The 24,274-nt window shown below is 42.7% G+C and overlaps 1 protein-coding gene across 2 annotated transcripts; it reads left to right on the plus strand.

Moving 5' to 3' along the window:
- The first annotated feature begins 42 nt into the window (after window positions 1-42).
- Window positions 43-22,879, plus strand: abhd17b (abhydrolase domain containing 17B, depalmitoylase). 2 transcript variants are annotated; one of them, XM_048983751.1, is made up of 4 exons: window positions 43-256; window positions 3,112-3,586; window positions 20,338-20,517; window positions 21,651-22,879. In XM_048983751.1, the coding sequence occupies exons 2-4, from the start codon at window positions 3,120-3,122 to the stop codon at window positions 21,868-21,870; spliced, it is 867 nt and encodes a 288-aa protein (XP_048839708.1). In that variant the 5' UTR covers window positions 43-256; window positions 3,112-3,119; the 3' UTR covers window positions 21,871-22,879. The 2 variants fall into 2 exon arrangements, with proteins under 2 accessions (XP_048839708.1, XP_048839697.1); XM_048983740.1 differs by having other exon boundaries at window positions 53-563.
- The last annotated feature ends 1,395 nt before the right edge of the window (window positions 22,880-24,274 follow it).

Raw genomic sequence — 24,274 nt, forward strand, 5'->3', positions numbered from 1 at the left:
TGATTGGTTCCTTTCGTCTCCTGCCGTTTACCATTTGATGTAATCAAACGCTTCTACAAGGGCCGCCCATTTAACACCCATACTTATAATCATTGGTGAATCTGTTTTGTCCGCTTGTTTTTATTGGTCTGCCAGACTTTACCCGTTTACGCTTACTCTATACAGTAGGTTTCCAATGAAAATACGGCAGGCAGCTAGCTAAGGAGGTGGGTTGGCTAGTTACGTTGTGTGAACTGAAGTAGCGAGACGCAGTACGGTAGGTGAGCCGTTGGGGTTTTGCTTAGTCAGAATTATATTATTTGAGTGTTATGTGTGTTCTCTCGCAATGAATTGGACCACATGTTCACAAGATTGATTAACAAAGGAACGCTGGAGACTGGTTCGGGAAGATTTCGCAAGTGCCTGGCTGCACCGAGTGCCAGTCTGAGATCTGAGCCAACGTCCCTCGGAATAACGTTAGTCGACATTCGGTCGAATCGCCCTGCGTTGTTTCTCCGCTGACGCCTCGGTGTCCCCCCACCTACATAAACCATCCGGAACCTACGCGGCCAGCCACCTTTCAGGTTTGTCTGAGCAATTATATTTTACCCCGATGCCGCTTAATTGCGATGTAGCTGGGTGATATTACTTGTTTTTCGTGACAAGCGAACTCCAGCATGATGCCTGATGCTCCCGTTTTCGTTTAGTGACTGAAGTCGTGTGTGTTTTGTAATATATTTTGGTTTTTGCATTCTGTTATTCCGTCTGTAGTCTTGGAGCTTCAGCAAGCTATGGATTTCTGATAACTGGACGCGTTCAAGTATGTTTCATTGTCATCCCACCCGCTGTAAAATGTCTTGATAGATAATAAATGGAATTTTCGTTATACTTTGCTGTTTTAATCTCTGCTTCGGATTGGTTAATTAAAATGTTATTTCCCCATATTATTTCAGTGTTTGAATCGGGTCAACTTTTCGACAGGCTGTATCGGACACACGCAGGGTCTGACATTACATCACTGTGGTTCGGCCCGTAACAGCGGGGCTGCCTGGTACCGGGTTCGGCCCCTGAAAATGGGGGGACCTCAGGATTTCTACCTAATTTCAGGAACAGTTAAGCCGCCTGAACAAGTAAAATAAGCACAGAGAATTGTTGATTGCGTGAATGATAAATCCCACAAATGCGTGGCTGAATATAAGAATATTGTGCTCCCTCTAGTGAATTATTCCTAAGATGCGGCACTCAGGGTCAAATAAATCCTCCTGTTAATAGAACAGTTTAATCATAGTTTCAAATGAAATTAAAATGCTATAGTGATCAGTTCATTTAAAGGTCATTAAACACTCGGTTCAAATGTAAGTCCGCAAGTATACACTATTCTTTTAGGACGTTTTATTTAGCATAAAGTACTGAATTAGTGTCTCGGCAGTAGATGCCCATATAGCAAACGCTGACACGCCTAGAGACAGGTTGTTTACACCTGCGTGAATGGTTTTCCTGTTTTGTACTCGTGTTTCTTACTTATGTCACTTATGTTACATAGGTCAGGGTTGTTTGCGGGACTCAGTAACGTGCTTCCTCTCAAACATTTGCCAGCTGTGTTCTGGAGAGGTAGGAAGCCTCTCTACCTTAGGCAGTATGCAAGATCAGTTACCTGGCCCTGAAGACAAGGAAACTTGTGTCTGTACAAGAATGGGCTCCTCGTGTTTCAAACTGATATCCTTTTATTCAAACTTAAGAGATAACAATCCACGGTCGAGAATAGATACTTGGTTTTCCTGGGCAATACCTCAAAGATTTTATAGAAATGTGCCAGTGGTCTGTATTTCAGGTGGGGTGGGGATGGCCCTTAAGTGAAACTTCCTTATTAAAAACTCCCTTCTGGAAATGGAAATTAGCCTGATTAAGTGTGTGTGGGGAAAACAGGTGCGTTTTTCAGAGGGGAGGATGGGTTGTGATGATCATACAAACAAGTCATTGAACTTTTATCTTTTTAATTATACTGTGTTTGTGGTTTCAACAGAGAGTGAGTTTTCACAGGCAAGACAGCTTGATATTTTTGAATGTCTAAAACCCGTACTCTATTTCTAGACGCTCATGTCTTTGGTTTCCACAGTGATTTCTGTACATTGATTAAAATAATGGTGGGTCACTTCTGTGCTAAGCTTTTAAATTTCTCTGTCATGCAAAAGCTCCATCCTTTGAGCTATGTGAAAATAAAGGCAGCATTGTTAGTCGACGCTAGAACTGGGTGTTTGAAGCCAAGCCCCAGGCAGCCTGTTTTTGAATGAGCTTGTGAAGGAGGCAAAGAAAGGCTTTAGGCACTAAGCCTGTGTTGGTTAACCCCCCCCCAATGGAACAGGCACTTAGCACAGGTACTCTTCCCATCACCCTGAAACTGTGTTCACCTGCGTCTCACAGCTAGATCCCGCACAATCTTGTCTGTCTGTTCAGTAACATTTCTCCTGGATCGGGTAGTGTTTAGTCGTCATTCTATCCAGATATCATTTTTGAAGCTGAACTTCAGATTATCTGCAGGATTGGCTTCATTTGCTAATTTGCTGTATAAATGGCTTCTATCAACTGTAACTGACCACATTCACTTTTCATTAACATGAGTCTGGGAATCACATGCTTTGCCATCACATGTTACTTAGGAATGGTAGTCCTCATTAAACTGGAATTCTGAAATGAGGAATTCACCCAGAATTCCTGCTATAAAGAAATTTTAGTTACTGTTTGTATGCTCAAATACAGGTTAATGTGCTTTTTAAATGTAATCTTTTGCAATACTTTCCTTAAATGCAATTCAGCTTCCTTTATTGGCACTTTCAAGTGTGCCTATCATTGCCCTTTAGAGGAACATTGAGTGTTTAATTCTTTTTTTTTTTTGCATTTTAGATGTATACACTCTTTCTAGGAGCCATCTTCAAATTATCTTTGCTGTTCAAGCATGTAGCTTGTTTCAGTTCTGTAGAGAATACTGTCTAATAGCATTATTTAGGGGCTTCTCTTATTGGTTGAAGCTGTTCATTTTTTGTTTAAAACATTAGTACGCTACATTTTGGTTTATGTTTTCTTATCAAGTCGGTGCTGCTTGATGTCATCTTTTCTCATTTCCTGTTTTTTCAGAGGAGAAAATGAACCACCTGTCTCTCAGCGAGCTCTGTTGCCTGTTTTGCTGCCCACCCTGCCCCAGTAAGATTGCCTCCAAGCTGGCCTTCCTGCCCCCTGATCCCACGTACACCCTGATCTGCGACGAGAGCGGCAGCCGCTGGACCCTGCACCTGTCTGAGCGCGCCGACTGGCAGTACTCTTCCCGGGAGAAGGACGCCATCGAGTGTTTCATGACACGGACTTCGCGGGGCAACCGCATCGCCTGCATGTTCGTGCGCTGCTCGCCCAATGCCAAGTTCACGTTGCTGTTCTCCCACGGCAATGCCGTGGACCTGGGCCAGATGAGCAGCTTCTACATTGGCCTGGGCTCTCGCATCAATTGCAACGTCTTCTCTTACGACTATTCCGGCTATGGTGCCAGCTCAGGGAAGCCGTCTGAGAAGAACTTGTACGCGGATGTGGATGCCGCCTGGCAGGCACTGAGGACACGGTAGGGGGTTTTTTAATTATATTTTTTCCTAGCAGAACCCTCGATCCAGTTCTTTTATTTTTGCAGGTAGAAGTGTTCTGCTATTCGTTTTCATTACTTTGAATTACCATCCTCCCACCTCTTTTCTTACAGTGGCCTTTTCCGTTTCTTGTGCTCATTTATCAGAAGTTTACTAATTTCATTCCATGAAGGCTTTTATCGTTCCTCACCTACCACCTACTGATGATGCCTGAGTCACCATAGCCACCTCAGCTCCCAGTTTGGATATCTAAATACTAAGTGGTTTGAAACTGCCAATGCAGCTTTTTGGGAATATGATGTAAAAGCTGTTTCTTTGGCTACTTCATTCACAAGTTTTATACAGGTCTTTTTTTGTTCATGTTTATGCAACAAACAAACAAGCTTTTGTCTGTGTGAACAGAATTTTAGCCTGGTTCAGTAGTTCACCACAACTGAAATCATCAGCTTTACAGCTAGATATGATGTCATGGAAAGTCATCTTGAAATCTTGCATTTTGGAAAACGATGTTTAAAAAATATTGGTCTGTTTTATTTTGATTTGCCTGCTGTTCTCAATTTGTCTGTCGTCTAGAGAATAAGGTTTGTTTAGCTGAAAGTAGGAATTGAGTCTTGTGTGGAGTGAAGGCTCATTAACTTAAATCAAATGCCACTTAACTCAAAGCATCAGCACAGTAAAACAGGTGTTTTTCTTCTTAATTGCATTTCCCCAGTTTAGGCGTTTGAGCTTGTGAATCCCATCTGTATGGGTATTTTCATATATATATTTTTTTTGCTGTAACAACTGTGACTTCACCGTTGCCTGTATTCTTCTCGGTTTAATCTTAATGGCAGACCCTGAGGAGCTCTGACTAGATTGTTGTATATGTACTTTTGAAAAGGGAGGTATTGAGTGGCCGGGCTGTGGTCTTCTGATGGTTTAGGGCCCTGCGACGTTATAGGGCTTAGTGTCAGTTCTTGGGGTGCCTGTGGTTTCATTGCACATCTTATTTTTAGCACTTCATAGACTCCATAATGGGTATTTGGGTTATTGCAACTGTGCTCCTAAAAGATTTATTTTGAACACACAGATTTTGGTAATAAGAAAATGAATCTGTACATGCCAAGCCTTAAATTCCCATTCATACTCTCTTCCACTCTTGGTTGCTTAGCTGCCTAAAATGTTAGATTGCCTTTCATATAAAAAAGCCACAAATTAGTCACCACTTGACACAATTTGTTTTGCCGTCTTCCCAGAATAACAATGTGATTGTTTCCAGTTGCGTTTATTGGGCTTTTTTTCTGAAAGCACAGCAATCAGTATTGCATGTTTATGTCTTGCATCTGAAACCTGGGTAAGAAACTCATTCATCTGGTAAACAAAGATAGTGTTAGGCAATGCACGTTTTCCAGTGCAACTCCTCCCCTCCCCCCCCCAAGGGTGAACTTAAATCTGTTTGCTTGGGTAAATATCCAGGACTCAAGAATTTACAAGTTGCCTTAGTAGTTAGTTGAGTAAAAGCTGAAAATAGTTTTTATTGAATGGCTGGGAAGATCCTCGGAAACACAAGATGAGGCACCTGAACGTCAACATTAGACATTACATGAGCTGGGTTGGACCAGCTCTGCCCAGTCAGTCTTGAGAGAACCAAATTACTTTGTTAGCTACAACAGTTAAAAAGAAAGCAAACTACAGTATCAATATGCAATTTCAGCCTGCTGACATTAGCTTGCTGTGGTAGTTCTGACGTTCATGTCTTTGTGAGATGTGTGACGTTCACTTCTGAGACTCTTGTACTTGCTTGTGTCAGACTTTTCCCACTCAGCCCCGTTCTCTCTCTGTGATTCATGAGTGGGTGATTCCTTTGATGTCTTGCATTATGAATTGACATGTAAAGCTACAGTTGCACATTTCAATGTAAATTGTTTCAGTTCTCTCTCATTTGTTTTTAAATTTGTGCATTTAAGCCCCCCCCCCATTAGAATGCCTCAGCCAAGAGTTGTTTGTATTTTCTGCTTCTTTTTAGGATAGATGGCAGTGTGTGTTTAGAGGTCACATCTCTGTAAATATGACATATTTAGTGAGGCATTTTCAGTTCCCTGCATGTGTCCCAGGTCCAGCCACTCAGGTTTTGTTATGGAAATTCTGAGAAGGAGCACCTGCAGAGTCCATCAGATCTCTTATAGATTGTCCTTCATTTCCTCCACCTCTTCTACCATTTATGCACTTCCATTCCTTCTGTATAATGCACAGTGGCACAAATTAGCCTATGGCTTAAATATTGACTTAACGTCAGTGCTTTTTGGGTAATGGTAGTCGTTTTGCTCTTCAGTAGGCAGTTTCGACTGAACACCCTTATTCAAACAGAGGGAAGCTCTGTGTATTTGCATAGCAAAACACCCAGTTTCATTGGTAAACAGGCTTTCATTGGTTTTGTTTTCAACTTCCAGCAGATTCAAGTTCTGTCTCAGTCAAGGCCATTCCCCCCCCCCCATGTTTTGCTGTGTGACTCCACAGGATTGAGTTCTATTCTGGGATGGATTGGTGCTGAAGGCTCTTCCTGCCTTTTAATTTCTACCCCCATCCCCTCCATACAGACACACAAATATGCACATACCAAATAGAAGTCTGTTGCTCGGTCATCTCGGCCTGGCATGAAACTAGGGGGGTAAGGGAAGTGTCTGACTGTAGAGGTTCCAGATGCTGTCACACCTTGTCATTTATTTTGACAAGAATACTTGAATACTAGCCATATATGCTGCACGTTTTCTTGAGAGTAAGCACATAAAACGTATTTCTTGTCTAAACCATTGAAAGACGCGTGGTAGAGATTGAACAATATAATTATTTCCTGATGGCAATATTAAAATTTTGAATATCTGCTGATGGATACCAGTCCCATGTCTTTCCCTATTTGATTACTAAGCATTAAATGAGATATTTGCATCAATACATTTTGTAGCAGCTTTCCCTCACTTCTGTTCATGGTGTGTCACACTAAGGCTACGAGAATTCTCGTGATTTTTCAGGCTAGACCTTTCTCTGACCGGTTTCTTACTCCCTGTCCCTCTGATATCCAACTGAACATTTTTTGTCAGTATTGGCTCAGTACTGATACTGGGTATCGGACCAGTGTCATCTCTAACGCATGGCTCTTCCATCATACAATGGTATTTGCTAGCTTTACTCATATCGCACTTGCATATCATACAACCTGAACCTCCCTTGTCTCTTTTTGTGTTTCAACCTGTAATCAGTTCTAAGCTTGTATGAAGTACAATACGGTAATTTTTCTAATATCAATCCTGTCTTTTAGATGAATGCACGTAAATTAAAAGTAATGATCTTTGTTCCACAATAATGGAAATATCTGGGTATTGACTTGCATATAATTCATAATTAGATTTGATTGTCCATATTCCTCCAGCTCAGTATTTTTCATATCCAGTCTAGACCCTGTGTTCAAAGATCCTGAATATCTAGCCAAATAGTGGAGAAATTCCTCTTTCTAATGACTTCTGTCATTGTCAAATTATACATTGCAGTGTTATTTCTTATTTAAGAGACTGGTTTTATTAATTGCATCTGCCTGTTAAATCGCATGAGTATAATAACCGGATAAAATAAACTAAACAACCGTCTGATTATAAGCTTTTTGTTCTTTTCTCTGCCATTTAAGCTGTGACATTTTCATTTCAGCAGTCAGGCTTTCATTTGAACAATGACATTTCATGATTAAAACATGGGGCTTCATTGCTGAAAGGTTACTCTCATCTGCCGGTCCGTTGTCCATCAACCTCTTGTGAACACCATCGTGCTTGGCGCATACCTCAGCAAGGGAGGCTTTGCTCATGAACGCTGAAGTTCAGTAGACGTCTCGCACATCACCTGTAGAAATCTCGCGATAGCATGATCACAGATACCAACACTTAAAAACCGTGAATGGCCCCTGTGTGCGAATTGTATTCCATGGCTTTAGCAAAAAGTTGTGCTTACAAGGTTAATTGGAACATATGCCAGTTGTCTCATTACTTTACAAAGCAGAGCAATTCAGTGTGAAATGTACAGGTCTGTGATGTCATACAATATAAAAATGAAGAAATTTAAGTTTACTTTGAGAATGCCAGTTAACCTAGGACAGATGGCATTTTAATTATGAAAATTAGTTATTAATTTTAAATGCAGTATTACTTTTGTCTGCGGCCAAACTGACACTTTGAACCTGGTGGTGTTCTGTTGCAGCTAGCTGCCGACTACACCGTAACTTGGATTGCTGGAAGTTTAATTGCAGAGATGGACATTCCTGGTCCAGAAAGTAAAAATTCAGACCAAGATTTTGTTTCAACCAACCAGTTGAGTTACTCTGTGACTGTGACTCTTTATGCTAAACTGGTTGGCTGAAACAAAATCCTGCTTTGGATTTTTACTTTCTGGACCTGAAATGTCCACCTCTGTCTAATTGTTAAGAAGACTGGAGATGCATGTTAAACATGGAATGAAGTGATGTTGGCCTTGACTAGTGACTGTCAGCACTGTGGTAGTTATGCTAACAGCGGTGAGCGAAGAAGCAACTGCTATACTGGCTGCTGTCATATACACTAAATGCTCAATGAACCATTCAGAGAACTCAGGCATGTGTTGGGAGAACAGCTGATCCCCCCCCCCCCCTTAGGTGGTCTTAATCCTGTCTGTGTGACCTGGTGTTTTCAGTGGCCTGTGTGTGCAGCAGCTGCTTAGTTCACATTATCTTTGTGGCTTCAGATTCTCTGAAGGTTTTTAGCCTTCAGAGCACCTCATGGACTTTTTCCGTATTGTATCCATCAAGCACAAGGGGGGAACCCCCCCCCCCATCTCCTACAAATTCCTATAATTTGGAAACTTGGCATAGACATTGACCATAAAATGGTGACGTAGAAAAAACTAACCTAGTTAAAGTGATTACTTCCTTTAACACTGACTAGTCACATGTTATAGGATCTGAATTCCATCAAGCTTGTTGCGCCCAAAAAACATGGAGTATTACATTATTTATTTATTTATAATCTCAAATAACGCCAGGATGGTGTTCCCGGTACAGAGGAGGTCTGAGACCTATGCTGTTTCCAATAGGCCTGTATCTATTGGGTGACCCAAACCCTTTTCAGTATTGCTCACTGGGCAAAACTGTATTAGAGAGATGCAGTGATGGGTGATAGAATAGCATGTGTTTTCATAGCTGCAAAACCTGGAGTTTATAATGTCAGCATGAAGGATTCCAAATTCACAATGTAGGGATTAACCATGACTACTCTGCTTGCTTGCTGAATGGCTCTGTGTCGTTTTCCATGAGGAGATACAGCTATGAAAGGCTTATTACTTAATCTTTACAAATTTGTTCAGAGCCTTTCCTAATGTCAACGCTTTTTGTTTTGTTTTTTTGTTTAACTTGTCCCTCCTCCTGCCGTCACTGGGCTTCAAAATGCTATTGCAAGATCTCCTTGTGCATCTGTGTGGCCTGCTCACGTTTTCACACTTCCTGCGTCATCTCCTCCCACATATACACACACTCATGTTCTGTGATAACACCAGAAAATCATCATTTTAATCTTATTTAATTGAAAGTACTATAAAATCTGCCTCATCTTATCATCCCAATATTGAGAAAATCCTCTGGATGGAGTTTCTGCAGTGATCGGGTGGAGGGGGAGGTGGACAAAATCAAGGTTTTCAGCTGAGCAGATTATTTAATTTAGAATTTGAAATTGGCTTTTTCGAAAATTCCTGTTGGTAGAGTGTAAACGCTGGTTGTTATAGCTGGAGCTTGACAGCACCAGGAGGGTGGTTATAAAATGTGAGAAATTGCAAGAGAACGGACTTGCACGTTCCGGACAGTGAGTGAATCCGCTTTATTCGATGTGTTGGCCAAATTTTTCAGCCATTGTGAAGGAGTGGTCATTTCATGTGCATATTGTCCAAGAGGCATGTGACCTGGGGGAGCAGAAAAAGTAACATTCAGTAGAATCGCACGGAAGCAGTTTCATGCAGGTCTGTCGTTTGGAAGAGGGGTTCTGCGTGACTGACCTGGCATTCAAATGACCACCGTTTTAATTCAGGTTGTTTACGAGTTGTTTGATTGGACAGTTTGGACAGTGAGATCATGCTTGGCTGCTTAATCTGTGTGAACTCATGCTCTGCTTTTAGCTATTAAAGGATGTGAGGTTTAGAATGTACCATCCCTATTTTTTCCCAAGGTTTTCCTGCTATAACAGCTACTCTTATGACCTTAAAAATAGCATCATACAATAAATGGAGTCAGTTCCACTTGGCAGTACTTGGCAAACTGTTGAGATAAATTAAGTGCAGTGCGTGATCAGTTTAAAGCTTTTAGTTCCTTGTGGCTGTCTGTGTTTTCAAGAACTTATAACTAGTAGTGGGATGGGACTAGATCTTACATCACTCTAGTGACTGTTTCATCACAACCTGGTAGTGCTGAGTGGGCTGACTCCCTCCCCCAGCCATTATTTCTCTCACACCAGGAAGAGGTAAACAGACTCCATCCATCCGGAGATACTGGGAGGGGGGAGGGGGCGGGGAGAATTGTGATCACTGTGACTTGTGGTTTGTTGCTGTCGAACACAGTAAAAATACTCTGTTTTCTTTGTGATTTCGCTGCCGCTCCTTTTATTTTTCCCTGTCTGTCTGTGTCCGTGCGTGAGGTGGTGATGGATGTGCTGCCTATTAAGACCTGTCTCGGTTGAAAGGATTCTTTGTGCCGATCCTGTCTACTGGAGGAAAGGCAGACGACCTTTCACCCACTTTCCCCCAGCGGACTCAACTTGGACAGGAATCCAATTGACGGTTAAAAAATATCTAGTTACAGTCCTTGTGTTGATGGTGGTTTGTGATCATCCTGCAGTCATCCTACATTTTATACGTTTTGTTTTTTGATTTGGTAGGACTTTCCATGTTCATGTTTGGAAGATGTTATAGCTGAGTGGTTGACTCAGTAGATGAGGCCCAATTCCTATTTTAATACCGGAACTTACAGAAGACTTGCTTGGATTTTGTAACGCCTGGATTTCAGAATAGCTCTCTCTAATATTATCTTCATGTATTTTACAAATGTAGTGTATATGAATACGTATATTGCGCCTATACTGTTAGTTATAATATGGAGGTATGTGAGACTTCTGCATCCATCATTGAAGTTGACAATCTGGTGGGACCTTTGTCGATTTCTCAGTCTGTTTGCTGTTTAGCATATTAAGTAATTATATCATATAAGACCTTGGGCTTCATCTGATATTCAGACACTCTGCATAGACATACATGTATTGTAGCTTGTACTCTGGCTTTGTTTGAAAAGCACTAGTCCCTTCTCTCAAGTTCATGTGCTCACCCACTGATCATGCTGCAGCCAGGGAACATGTCATAGTGTTCATGTCTGTGTGTGTGTTTGCGTGTGCATGTGGTGTGCATGCTGTCCTTTACTTGATTTTAATACCTGTGGGCGTCGCAGTTGCTCAGCAGCTGCGTGGGAGCAGTAAGCAGCTCCTTACCTAACCAACAGCAGATTTTTGGATGTTGTGTAGATTTTTTTGGCTACTGTAAATCCTTGCAGTTGCAGTGAGTCAACATGCGTGCATATATATACACACACACACACACACGCGTGTGCACGCGCACACATGTATGGTGAATGAGTCTCACAAAAGTGCTGATAATATACTTATGATGAGAGATTTCCTTTATTACTCAATAGTGATGCACTTTCTGTTTTATTTCACTGCGTAGAGGCTGCTGCTTCATTCTCATTACTCGCTTGGATGAGTAATGCACTGAAGCAGAAGAGGGCTATTGCTTGAGCTTCCCATGTGGTCTCCAAGCTTGTGATGGTTTTTTCTGCAGTGAACATTGTGTGGGGGGGGGTTGACACCATGGAAGGGGGATATAAAAAAGCTACTTGAAAATACAGACCTACACATATCCTGACCAATGCATTTTGAGGGTTTGTAGAACATTAACCATGAGTGAGATCAAAGAGTAGACAATGATTATTGATTGTAATTTTTCAGCAGATGCTTTTACACGAAGTGGCTAATTGCATACTCATCCATACATCTGTATACCAAACAGAGTTGATTTTGTAAAGCTCTCTCAGGAATAGTCATATGTCTGGGACGTGTTCCTTCAAGCACAGATCCTTCAACATTCTGGTAATTAAATGGAGTCTCAGTTCATCGTGCCTGTGCTATGTTGCTCCTGTCGTACCTTTTACTCTTCGACTGCTTGGTTTTTTTCAGGAGTACTAAGCTCGACAATTTGGGTCTTAGACACCCATGGAAATATCCTTCGTGTTCTCTCAAGCGGTTAAACACAGGAAGTTAAGCTCATTGAGAGAGTCGGTTAGCAAAGGGTAAGTGGTCTCTGTAAATGTCATTAAGTGATGCTCCCATGTCGTCTAGGTGGATCTCTGCTGGATTTCAGTTGCAGTCAGTCTTGGGAGGCAGGATCCTGTGCTGTGGACACTGCAGCTCTCTGGGCTCTTCATGTGCCTCCTGCAGTATGCTGTGAACAAATCGTTTCTTTCGATATTGGCTTTCAAGCCAGGATGAATCTCATCAGATTTCGTCAAGCTTCTCTTGCCTATTTTGCCTTTCTAGTTCAGTGCTTTGGTAAGAAGCAGGAGGCTGTCCTGGGCACATGGTTTCTTTTTATGTTTCTGTTCCTCAGCTCCCAGGGCAGCAGTAATGAAGGAGAATGGATAGATTTAGTTCAGCACTCTGTCCAGAAACAAGCGCTGACCTTCACCACTCTCAGATCAGAGCGCCAGAGGTTAATTGGCCTGCCTGTCAGCTGTGTTTGTGAGGCGTGCTTCATGTTGCTCTGTATGAATATGGATAGTTGGATCCTTACTCAGGCCTGCTGTACACGGCAATCTGAAGGCACCCGATTACTGAGAGAGCCTGAAGTCGCGCATCAGATTTTGACGCGTGTATTTAATGAAGTTGCTGCATGCATTGCAGCTGACCTTCAGATGTTTGTGAAACGCCCCTAGAGAAGTCTACAAGAAGTTTGCAGAGGACCGGGCATCCGGGCAGCCACTTCTGTGTGTCTCCTTGCTAGATGACCCAGTATAGCAGGGTGCAGCTTTAATTGTTGAGTAATTAGCATTGTCACGCTGGAGTCGTCATTCTCACATTCACACATACACACACACTGTAGCTCAGCAAAATCACAGGGTGTGATTCATCCACCGAGCATCAGATGAGACCAGAATCAGCCGGCTGTGTGATCCTCTCTCTCAATGATCACGTAATTTGCCTCTGGTTATTGCCTTAGATGGTGTGAATATGCTGGACAAGTCAGGAGGCCTCTTCTTGGGTGATTCTTGGTATACTCACTAAGCTCTGACTATAAAAATTCACTTGCGGCACTTACACTGTTGGTATGTATGGCTGGACGTCTCGGTAATGTGACACCTGGTTAAGTCAACGTCCTGTGGGTGTGACTCGCAGCCTTTCCCAAGACTTAAATGGCAGCCGTTTGGTTGTAAATCTAGCCACTCTTCTGGCTTTGATTGAACATCTCAGTAAGCAACTAAGGTTACAGACTGACAGGCCAGAATCTGCCTTTGGCTGAGGAGTGATTCGCTGTCTTTGGGACATGCATGTGAAGACGGGCGTGTGCCCTGACTACAGGAAATACTCATCAGGTGAGTGTGTGATGATTCAGCAGGTATTACCGGCACCCTGCCACACCGGTGTTTAATCATATCTCTATGACAATGTTTGACGTAGGACTTTCCTGCCGTTTTTATTGTGGGCCTTAAGGGATGGTCTGTAACCTTGCGGTGACTGGGTGTTTGTGTCCAATTTCTCCCCTGAACGTGGAGCTAACTCTTTACAGGTTCACATGACTACTCCTTGCTATGTTTGTGTGATCTCTTACCTTTTGCACGTGGCTATTTGTCACTTCATTTTGATGTCCCACCCCTGCTTCATTCCTGTTTGACTGCTCAAGTTCGTGCCTCTGTCAAACCACTTTCTATTTCATGCTGACAATGAAATGGTGCCATGCCAGCTATGGGAGCAAGTTAACTGGTAACCAGCAACTTGCTTTTGCTGGCTGAACCAGTGCTGGCTTGTTTTCTATCCTGTGGATTTTATCCCTGCGAGTCTCTGAAGAAGTCGGTGTCCATTCCGAATTCACATAGTATCTGATTCAAATATAAAAAAGTTCACAATTAAGTCTTTAAAACTTACTTGTTGGCATGATCTAAATCAAGTAATTTACAATAGACGATGACTCGAGGGCACAGAAGCTGCTTCTAATGGCAATAACGTAAAATATGTAGAGTGTTTGTCGGTGTTTGTGTTTTTTGAGCACTTAATAAAGGCATCAGCTTCCAAGGTGCCATGTCTAGTCCATGCTGCAAAAGAAATGGGTTATGCACCTTCTGGAATATCCTCCTATTGTTTAGTAGAATTGAAGACCAGGCCCATTAGCTGGCATCTTTTGAAGCTGGTGATTAATTTGGGGTAGTAGGAAAGCCCATGAGTTTGTCAAGCACCTTGATAAGCAAGGATGACTCACGCTTTGAGTTTCAATTTAATGGGGCCAGTTCTGTGATTCAGCTTCTTGCCACTTTGTTTCACATCTTCACATCTATGGAAAATGTGACTAATTTTGTACATTAAGAGGCTGGTGATTGTTTTCGCTGGGTTACGTGTTTTTTTTTTTCTTTTTTCTTTTTGCCACTGTTATTCTTGCTTGCCATTTATGATAGTGTGTGTGTGTGTGTGTGTGTGTGTGTGTGTGTGTGTGTGTGTGTGTGTGTGCAGTGAGATGTAAAATTTCTTGATGAAACATCTGTCACTAGTCTACTTTTCCCTCAGCTTTATTGGCATCTTAAAATCTTACATTGTTGGTTTGTTGTGATATTGCCCTCATAAGTATCCTGCAGTTTTTGGGGCTTTCGTTTTTTTTTTTTTTGCAGTTGCTGGTCTTATCCTGTGACCCAGAGTTCATTCTGCAAAGCGTAGTGTGGGGACACTGTTGTGCCAACAGTAAGAGGGCACATGCACATAAAACCTTTGCTGTGTTAATGGAGATCAAGGTCACCAGGACTGTGTGTTTTGAGTGTGTGAGGAAGCATAGTACCTGGAGAAAAGCCGGGTGAAGACTGCAAGCTTTTCAAAAAAATAATGTATAGCTTGTATATAGAAATATCTGAGGTATGCGTCCCTTATGGGAGGATCTTTGTGTTCTCTTAATGAGTGTTGATGCAATTAGGGCACGGTGAATATACTCTGGAACGGACATGCAATTGTTTTGGGTCACTATTCTATATAGTAAACTTCCAGTTTGGTCTTCACTATGTTTTGGCGTAGACTACATTCAGTGTTCTACGTTTTTATTCCTCATCTGTTTGGAATTCTTTTCACACGCGGGCATAGGTGTCGATTCATGCTGTCTCATGATCACATGCATGTGTTTATGTATATGCACTGCTGCCGTCAGTCGCGGCTATATGTGAGGAAGCTTTCTGGGATGGACTCCAGCAGCCAATCCTTCCTGTTAAATATTGACTAGTTGCTAAGGAGCGAGTGTAGAATGCGCCCAGGAAGGACATGTGTCCTAGCAACAGCTACCGTGACACTGGTGGAGCAGGAGGTAGTAGAATAATGAGAATTTCCATATTGGCTGCCTTAATTGGATTTTGGGCCTTGAGACGAGCTTTTCTAAGGCCTGAAGCACAGTTAGTGCATTTAAGTGTCTGTGAATAACCCAAGTCACAGTGCCGCTTGTAAATTGCGAAACCTTAGCTTAAGCTTTATCCTTTCAGTTGGTTGTGGGCATAATTTGGTGTGTAATATTTACAGGATACTATTTAGGCCTGTTATTTTTATTCAATTTAAGAGCTACAGACATGCAGCATAAAGTCCATATCTTACCCTGGGCAATTTGGGCGTGTGCCTGTTCTTTCATCAGAGTCCCACGTCACATGTGCTTGCAGACTGTCGTGGTTCATGGAAATGTGAATGCCGCAGTTGTTCGGTCATGACAAAGGTCGGATTGTTACTGCTGATATGGAGCGCATTGTTTTAAGGAGGGAAAAAAGGTCTTGCTGAACTTGTCCCTGGGAGCTAGAATGATTTTGATCTGGCCTAAAACAGACCCTGCTCCTTGGGTGACATCAGCATTGTGACGAGGAAGATGGTAGCGATGTTATGTGGCATTACCGGAAAGGGCAGGAATTACTGTTCAGTTCTGTTCCACCCAGCAGAGCCAATATTCAGTGCTGTAATCCATGTCAGTGTGACATTAAGATTTTTCTCCTTTTTTAGAAAAAATAAAGGCTTTGGTTTTTCTACCTGCCAATTTGCCTTTGCTTAAATATTATACAGAACACTTAGGCCTATTGCGATAAATGATAAATCCAGTTAATTGCACAATAATTAAAATGAGGTCGATAATTTTTCTGGCTGCGATAATTTTAATTTGCATGCTTGTTTGTTTTCCTTGTGTCTCTCTCTACCAAATGGGAGTATCGGCTCTCTAGCAAACCGGCTCATTTGGTTCAGCTCACCAAGAGGAGCCGGCTATTTCGGCTCCTAAACGGCTCTTTTTTTTAAAAACCCGCCCCTCTCTTTGTTTGTTGAGGCACCTGCTTTTATTCATATGGAGTGTTTTGTTGTTAGCACTTTTTGTTTATAAAGGTCCTAATTGGCAGTTTTGTCTGTCTTCCCTGTCTGAGCCTAATGTTTAATATTTTAAGGGTGATTTTGTTTACAGAGACTTTATAATCCATTTTATTTATTGTTTTTGGTTGCGTTTGGTTTTTATTCAAGTGCTTTTTTTGTTAACAGAGACTGAGAGTCCATTTTATTTATTGTTTTTTTGGTTGTTTTGTTTATTTTGGATATTAAAAATGTCTTCCAGTCCCAGTGTTTTATGTTCTTTAGAAATTAAAGTTTATTGATCGTTGAAAGGGTGTACTTGCATTAATATGCCATAATTATTACATCAGTTGAAAATGGTCTCACAACGGCAATATTATCGTTTATCGCAATAATTCCTGGGACAACTCATCGTCCAGCAAAATTTGTTATCGTGACAGGCCTAAGAACACTACACAAAACAAGAAGCATGCAATTGAAATATTTGGTTCTTCAGACAGTTTATTCAGGAAGATTATGCTTTAGTTACATCAGTGTTTCAGTTTTGCTCTGTCAAAGGAATGCACTTCAGTGAATACACAACTATTAGGTTGTGAAAACAGAGATTAGCCTTTAACAGTTTTCCTGAAGGTGTGACGTATTAGTAACAGCACTTCTGGATCTGTGAGATCAATTGTCTCTGGCTATGTTGCCCATCAGGTTGGATCCAGCAGCAGTCGGAGCTTGACTAACAGCCGGTTTAGCAGACCTGTCAGTCTTTTATACAAGCGTGTATGTAGGCTGAATCGATTCTGCTATCCATTTTGCTGCTGCTTATTGCGTACAGGATCATGCTGAGCCTGGACGGGATGCCATCATAAGACAGGGCCCCCATTCACCAAGACACACACCAATCTGCCTTATTCATGTGATTTCAGACAGTGGGAGAGCAGGTGCCCACCAAGCCAGGGTATGGGAGATTCCACCCTGTCAGAATGAATTGTGTTTCTAACGAACAGCAAAGTTGGGAGGAATGTGTGGAGTGTCTGCATTTTTCCTTATTAAAATCTTTTATATCTTACAATGTTTTACTGTGTTTATAATCTTCCTCATGTTTTTATTAATCCACCTAACACTCTCAGTGATGCAGGTTGATGGTGATTCTAGTTTGGATCGTATCAGGCAAATGCCAAATACAAGAAAAATATAATATGGTGACGTGGAAATGCAGAAAGGGCAGAACGCTGAAGCGAACGAAATCGGATATTAATGAACCGGGGCGTTGGATAATCAGATCTGTTAACAAGTACATCAGCGTGTGAGGGTACTTACTCAGCAGGTAACCCTGCGGGGGCTGTTAATCACAGGTATTGCTTGGTGGAGCCAGTGAAGGATCAGAGCAGCCTGTGTCCCAGGTCAGCTGCAAGGTTTAGGGCAGTGTGCAGGTCCAGAGGCTTTATCCACTGCGTATTATGCAGGGAGCGATCCAGTGGTGCAGCACAGAACCCAAGAATACAGCAGCAAGTAAATACTGCCAGTGTTTGAGGGGAAGGAAAGTAAGAATTTCATTTATCCACTTTCCACTGCATGGCTGTGGCAATTACTCCATTCTCACATTGCATATGTAAGGTAATTAAAAAAAATAACTATATTAGTATTTCATCAAATGGATTCCTTGTTCTGTCTTGATTTGTTTCAGTTGCTGTTGTGGGTGGTGTCAGTACAGAACACTGACTTGGACACGCAATAGTGCACCACCTGATCAGTTGTGAAGCAGCTCTTGGGTTGGCACCACGCGTGGGACTGTGGCATAGCGCCATTCACATGGTTAAATAACGACGGTCGAGGCTTACGGACAAATTCTCCGTGAGCCAAACCGTCAGTCATGTGCCTCTTCGTCGGCAAGGCCGTGTAACGCCACTGCCCACAGCTGGGCTTCAGATGGCTGGGTACGTGTGCTGGCACACATGCAGACCTGACCTTGTAGTGGCTAAGGACACAGGGAGGCAGATGACAGCCTTGGCCATCCCGCTTTGGCCCCACCCCGGAGAAACACTCAATATCAGAAGGGAGCGGGTCACACGTGGTTATTAGGCCACTGATGTATTCTATCGGACGTCTAATGTGCTTGGTTCGAGAGGAAGGAGACGGCCGTTTGACCTGACTGATGAGCTTTCTCCCCTGCCTGCTGTAATTGCATTCATTTCTAGTTTTCCCCCCTCTCTTTTAGTGGGGCATTTCTGCACGGTTTTTCACATGATGTTCATAGGTGATCTGCATGTCATTCCGGCACATCATTTCCGATGAAGTATGGTTTTTATACCCTGCAGGACATGCATGATGCTAGAAAATGTAAAAACAGGAAGAGTCTCACTGTGTTTAGGTGAATGCACACTGGGCTCACTGCAGCTATGTACAAGTACAGCTCCTACAGATAACTTATCCCTTATTTCCTGCTTCCTTGCAGGGCAGGTGATACAGTCCCTTTGTTTTCAGTAGAACGCCACTCCCATCCTTCCCTGTTAACGTCGCTTCTTTGTGCTTGTCAGCCCCTGTGCTTTTGGCTCGTCCTGCCTCTCAGCCCCGAACTCCCTGCGGTCATATCACACAGGCTGCAGGGTCCTGAAGGCTCGAGTCCCACCCCAGCTGCCTATGTGCGCGGAGTATGCTGCTTTGTTCGGGTTTCCTCAGGGTACTCTAGTTTTCTTCACCTAATCCTAAAACATGCGGTTAGGTGTAATGGTATCTCTAATTTGCCGTGCGTGTGTGTGTCTTGCAGCAGCTGGGATCCCATCCAGACCATCCCCTGCCTTTGCCCTGTCCTCCTTGGGCTTGGCTTCAGGCTCAGGATGACCACTCATGGGCTGATATATATATTATCCAGTTTATGAAATGTGGCATTTTATTTATTTATGCACCCCCCCCCACCCCCCCAGAGTTGAATAGCTGCCTCTAGCCAGGCACTACACTGCACCTCCCAGCTGGATTCAGTTCAGAATGAGCAATATGTATGTAATGCATTATTGAATAGACATGTCCCAGAGAAACTATCAGTGGCCGTAAACCTGCGGGCTCCTGCTTGCTTTGCCTGCATCGGCAGATCTTCTCTACATCGTTCATCATTTTAAAGCATATTATAATATTCGATTATAAATGCTTTTCTAAAATGATATTCTTCATAACACCCCGTGACCCTGACCAGAATAAGCCGAATAAGATCAATAGATATTCTCGACGATGTGAAATCGTTTCAGTGAGATGTGAATATTTTTAAATGCCTGCAGTCCGTCAGTGTCATAATGCATGTGGTGAAGCTAGAAACTTCATACTCTGAAGCTCTGCTGGTGATTTTCGGTTATTTTTATTGCTCCTATTACAGTATCCATTGATCACTGCTTCTAGGTCATCCAGAGAATGGTAGTGGTAATAACTGTATGCCAGTGAGCTCCTTTGCTTTACTGTATTGGTGTATCCTTGCTTTAAGCTTGGACACATGCCCAGTGTACTGTCGTACTGCGAAAGGGCATGTACTTATAAATCTATACCATTCAGGCACTGCGCTTCACAACACCACCAGTTCTGCATTTGTTTATCGCCCCTCCACAAAAGACATTCAGGCTGACACTCTTAACCCCCCCTCCCCACTACCCCAACAACAAGCTGAAAGACACATCCTGTTCTCTCCAACCTGCAGAGAGCACTGGCAGACCAGGTGTCACTCTAGGGACCTGGGCCTAGGTTGAGTTGCTGTTAAAGGGCCATCAAGACCTACAAACCCTCTGTATATTATCAGAGCAGCACGGTCCTTCTCTCATCCTTCTTTGGCAGTTGTGTGTGTGTGTGTGTGTGTGTGTGTGTGTGTGTGTGTGTGTGTGGGGTCTCTTGATGGGGAGTGGCAGGGGGCTGGATTCTGCCATTGACTTGATTGTTGCTGGAATTTCTCACTTCAGCTCCAGAGAGTGACTCATATTGTAGCGTAAGTCTGTTTGTAGGGTTTTCCATGGTCTTAGATGGATGGCTGATGCTGTTGTTGGTAACACCTCATCCTCCCGTGTGAGGGCGAGGAGCGGAGCGTAAGTTTGACACTTCTGTCTCTCTGCACGTTTTCCCAGGTACGGAATCCGGCCGGAGAACGTCATTTTGTACGGGCAGAGCATCGGCACAGTGCCGTCTGTGGACCTGGCTGCTCGCTACGAGACTGCGGCGGTCATCCTGCACTCACCACTGACCTCTGGCATGCGGGTCGCCTTTCCTGACACCAAGAAGACCTACTGCTTTGACGCTTTTCCCAAGTGAGTGCAAGCTGCACCTTTTCTGCAGCCCACACACACACCTACACACGGCTCACAAGTAATTATTCAATGGGGATAGACAGCAAGCAGTTACACAAGGTGTCTTCTCTATTGGCTTGTTTGTTTTAACCCAGGTCCTAGTATGAAATGTAAGATCTACTCAAAGGTGTTTTATTATCGAATAGCCATTGCAGAAACCCCTTTGACAGAAGAATATGTGCAGTCTTTCCACAAGTGAAATGCTATAAGCACTGGAAGTTTACTAAACGGATCCTTTGTGATGTAAATAGGTACTTGTTAGTAGCATGAGACGGCTTATGCTTATCCTCCAAAGGGCTGCTGTGTTTTTAGTACAGCACTTGATACACTGATACGAATTGGCACAGTTCAGGACATCTGTTTGCGGAAGCGGATGGTTAGGCATAGCTTGGTGAATGTCTGCTATTGTTTAGCAGTACTTGTTCAAGTACACTCTGAAGATTTTGCTGCAGTCCTCTCGTTCAGTGGGAATGAAGCAGCCTGTGGTTGCCCCCTGGTGGTGGTTATTAAAATAGGTCATGTGTGAAGTAGCCATATTCTGATAATCGCAGTTGCAAATTGTTGTGGTCAGGAATGTCAGTAGCATGGACAAGTGAGTTTGCTACACGACTTAACATCACTGATATAGGATGCGTTTGAGGCGTCTGTCCTTGTGGCTGCCATAAACCCAACTGTGGCACTCAGTTTGGGGGGAACCCAAGAAGTCGCACCACGCAGATGTGGTGAAGCTCGACTCCAAACGCCCGACAGAAGACATACCACATCAACAACTAAATCAGAGGCTGAAAGGACAAACAACCTTTCCTAGCGATTTAAAATACAGCGATAATGTGCTTATTCTGCAACTTTGATGCTGATAACTTCATTATAATTGTGTTGTACTGAACGTAAGTACTAAGACTTGATGTTCACTGCTTAGAAAGCCATGGGTCGATTTACATGGATTCCCAGTGATCACCAGTTATTGGCATTTGCTTGGTTATGGAATAGGTTTAATGTTCCTTAAGTTGAATTTATTTTTTAATTGAAGAAAAACTTTTTAAAATGCTGCTTATCACATTCACTCACACCTGGTATCTCGTTCCCATCTATAGCATCGACAAGATCTCCAAAGTGACGTCACCAGTGCTGATCATCCACGGCACGGAGGATGAGGTCATCGACTTCTCACATGGGCTGGCTCTGTACGAGCGCTGCCAGCGGCCTGTAGAACCACTCTGGGTGGAGGGCGCCGGGCACAATGACGTCGAGCTCTATGGACAGTACCTGGAGAGGTTGAAACAGTTCGTAGCCCACGAGCTGGTCAATGTGTAGGACTTTCCTTAACGTTTCTATAACTGTGAGCTACATTCTGTTTGGTTATTTCATTTTTTTTTTCCTGTTCTAAATTGCAAGAGCACAGTGGAACCTGTGAACACAAGGATTCAATTTGCAAGTCATTTGCCACCTTTGAAACAATGCACAGGTATGATTTGCAGACCTCAGACTGTTTTTGTGCCAGTTTTGCGCAGGGGGACGACTTGACCGGCCTAGCAGGCGTGTCTGTTTAACTGTGGTCAAGACAACTCCTTCACAAGGACTTGGTGTAATATGCAGGATTTAAAGTAGTACTGTATGAAATGTGAACTCTGACAACTGCAGTGCCACTGTTGCCAAATGATCAGCATATCAAACGGCAGATTTTATACGGACACGTTTTTAAAACCTCTAATCTGTACAAGGTTTGCTTCTCGGAAATATAATTTAAGCACATAAAAATACTTTGACTCACAACTAGTTTCCTTTTTGTTTCCCTAAGACCACTACAAATGCTGGATAATTTAAGTTAACATTTCGTCATGAAATTGTTCCTCACCATATCTTTTATTTTGGCTCCCCTTTTTTTGGTGCCTCTCCTGCTCATGTGCTAGAACGTACGCAGACAGACCTGCCCAATGCTCTTTTACAGTTAGTCTTGTTGGAAGCGAGAAGCTAACTAACTGGATGTGCCAGATGTTTAAAATGTACTGAGAGATGGGGCTGTTTCTCATGTTCCAAACTTGTAAATAATGTTTGTACTTTATTTCTTCTGTATTCCAGTGTACAATTATTACTCCTACTACTACCACCATTAATTGGTTATACAGTATACATACTTGGTGAAGCTGTTTTTGATTTGGACGGGGCGGGAAAATGAGCTTCATGATTCATCCTGACCAATGTAACTTTTTATTTTGTGTAATACACCTTTCATTATTGAAGGGGAGTCCTGTATGTAATTAAGATATTGAGAATAGTTATAATTTAAAAATGATCATAGGAAATAAATTGTATTTGAGAACAATGCTAGAGTTGGTGTATTATCTTGCATTCCATGTTTAATATTTCATATGAAACTAAATCTGTTTATGCTAGAACAAATAAGATGCAGAGAAAATATACAGAGGTTCTTTTGTGGAGCGATATTGTACTATTCATTGTGAGGGGTGAAAGTATTGTGCTTCCTCTAGTGGCAGGAATTTGACTTTTTTAATATGTAGGAACTTTGAATGGGGTTCCTTGTTACTTTTCATATACCACTGCTTTTCCTCTAGTACACTACAGTAGCCTGATCAGATCCCTATTCAAATGATTACAATACTAACCATAACCACTTTGTAAAATGAGTACTGATTACTCCCTCATTCATGAAACGTAGGTTTGAAGGATTCTCTATAAAAACTGTACTGTTGCCATTTGTATATAGGAATTATTTTTTTCATATAGCCCAGCTTGTTCAGCCAGGAGGGGCAGACACATACAAGTGAGAGTGATGCTTGGAGTCTGTCAGGCTTGGCCATTTATCCAGCACTCCAGAGTAGTTTGTGTAATTAAAGGCCTTTTCTCCTGGGCCCAATAGCCCAATATGACTGCTGTGCCAGCTGCAACATTTGAACTGGCAAACTTCCATGCATAGGGTTCTAACCCATGGGGCCACATGCTTGACCGTTCTAGATAGGAACACGTTTTTTTTTTTTGGGGGGAGGGGGAATAATATATTTTAAAGGGTCATATTTTACCTTGCATGGAAAAATAAAAATTGATTTCAGTTCTATTGCAGCAAATGAATGTAGCCAACAGCAAAGCCAAAGTGACACAAACGTCACTCTGGTCCCTGAGCTCAGTGTCACATTCTGGCGTGTTCTCACGCATCAGCGTCGCTGTGGTTGTCACTGGCGAGGATGTGTAACAGCCCACGTGGCCGTCGAACGCCACAGAGTGAGTTGTCGGCATTGCTGAGATGGCATCGGCCGAGGTGTTTGGACCCAGCAGGGCAGGCTCCTCTCTCAGCAAACACGCAGCTGCAAAAGTGTTTATTCCATCTGTTGAATTTTCATAATCATTTCAGTTTGCCTTGATGTTTTGGCTCCGTCTTAGTCGCAAGCACATTTTACCAAAAGAATAAGCTTTTTTTTTCATAGCAAACGCAGCCTCACAAACAGTGATATCTGCCCAAACCCACCCAGCTTTTGATGTCGCGGTAGGAATGTGTAAATGGCAATTTGGCGCAGCAGAAACTCGAATTCTGCGCTACTGCTACTGAAACCGCAGAAGGGCCTCACAAATCAGACATCAATGTGGGTTTAGCGCAATCCTCAAGACAGAATAAAAGTAAGTATGGAAGAAACAGATGTATATCTCCGGGGGGGGGGGGGGTTAATATTAGATCAATATCACACAATCTGTAGTGTTCTGCAAT

The sequence above is a fragment of the Brienomyrus brachyistius genome, chromosome 2 (assembly GCF_023856365.1).
Source record: "Brienomyrus brachyistius isolate T26 chromosome 2, BBRACH_0.4, whole genome shotgun sequence".
NCBI lineage: Eukaryota > Metazoa > Chordata > Actinopteri > Osteoglossiformes > Mormyridae > Brienomyrus > Brienomyrus brachyistius.

Coding starts and splice junctions, on each gene's coding strand:
- abhd17b (XM_048983751.1), top strand. CDS start 3,120: ATGAACCACCTGTCTCTCAGCGAGCTCTGTTGCCTGTTTTGCTGCCCA. Junction 3,587..20,337: donor TGGCAGGCACTGAGGACACG/GTAGGGGGTTTT, acceptor ACGTTTTCCCAG/GTACGGAATCCGGCCGGAGA. Junction 20,518..21,650: donor TGCTTTGACGCTTTTCCCAA/GTGAGTGCAAGC, acceptor TCCCATCTATAG/CATCGACAAGATCTCCAAAG.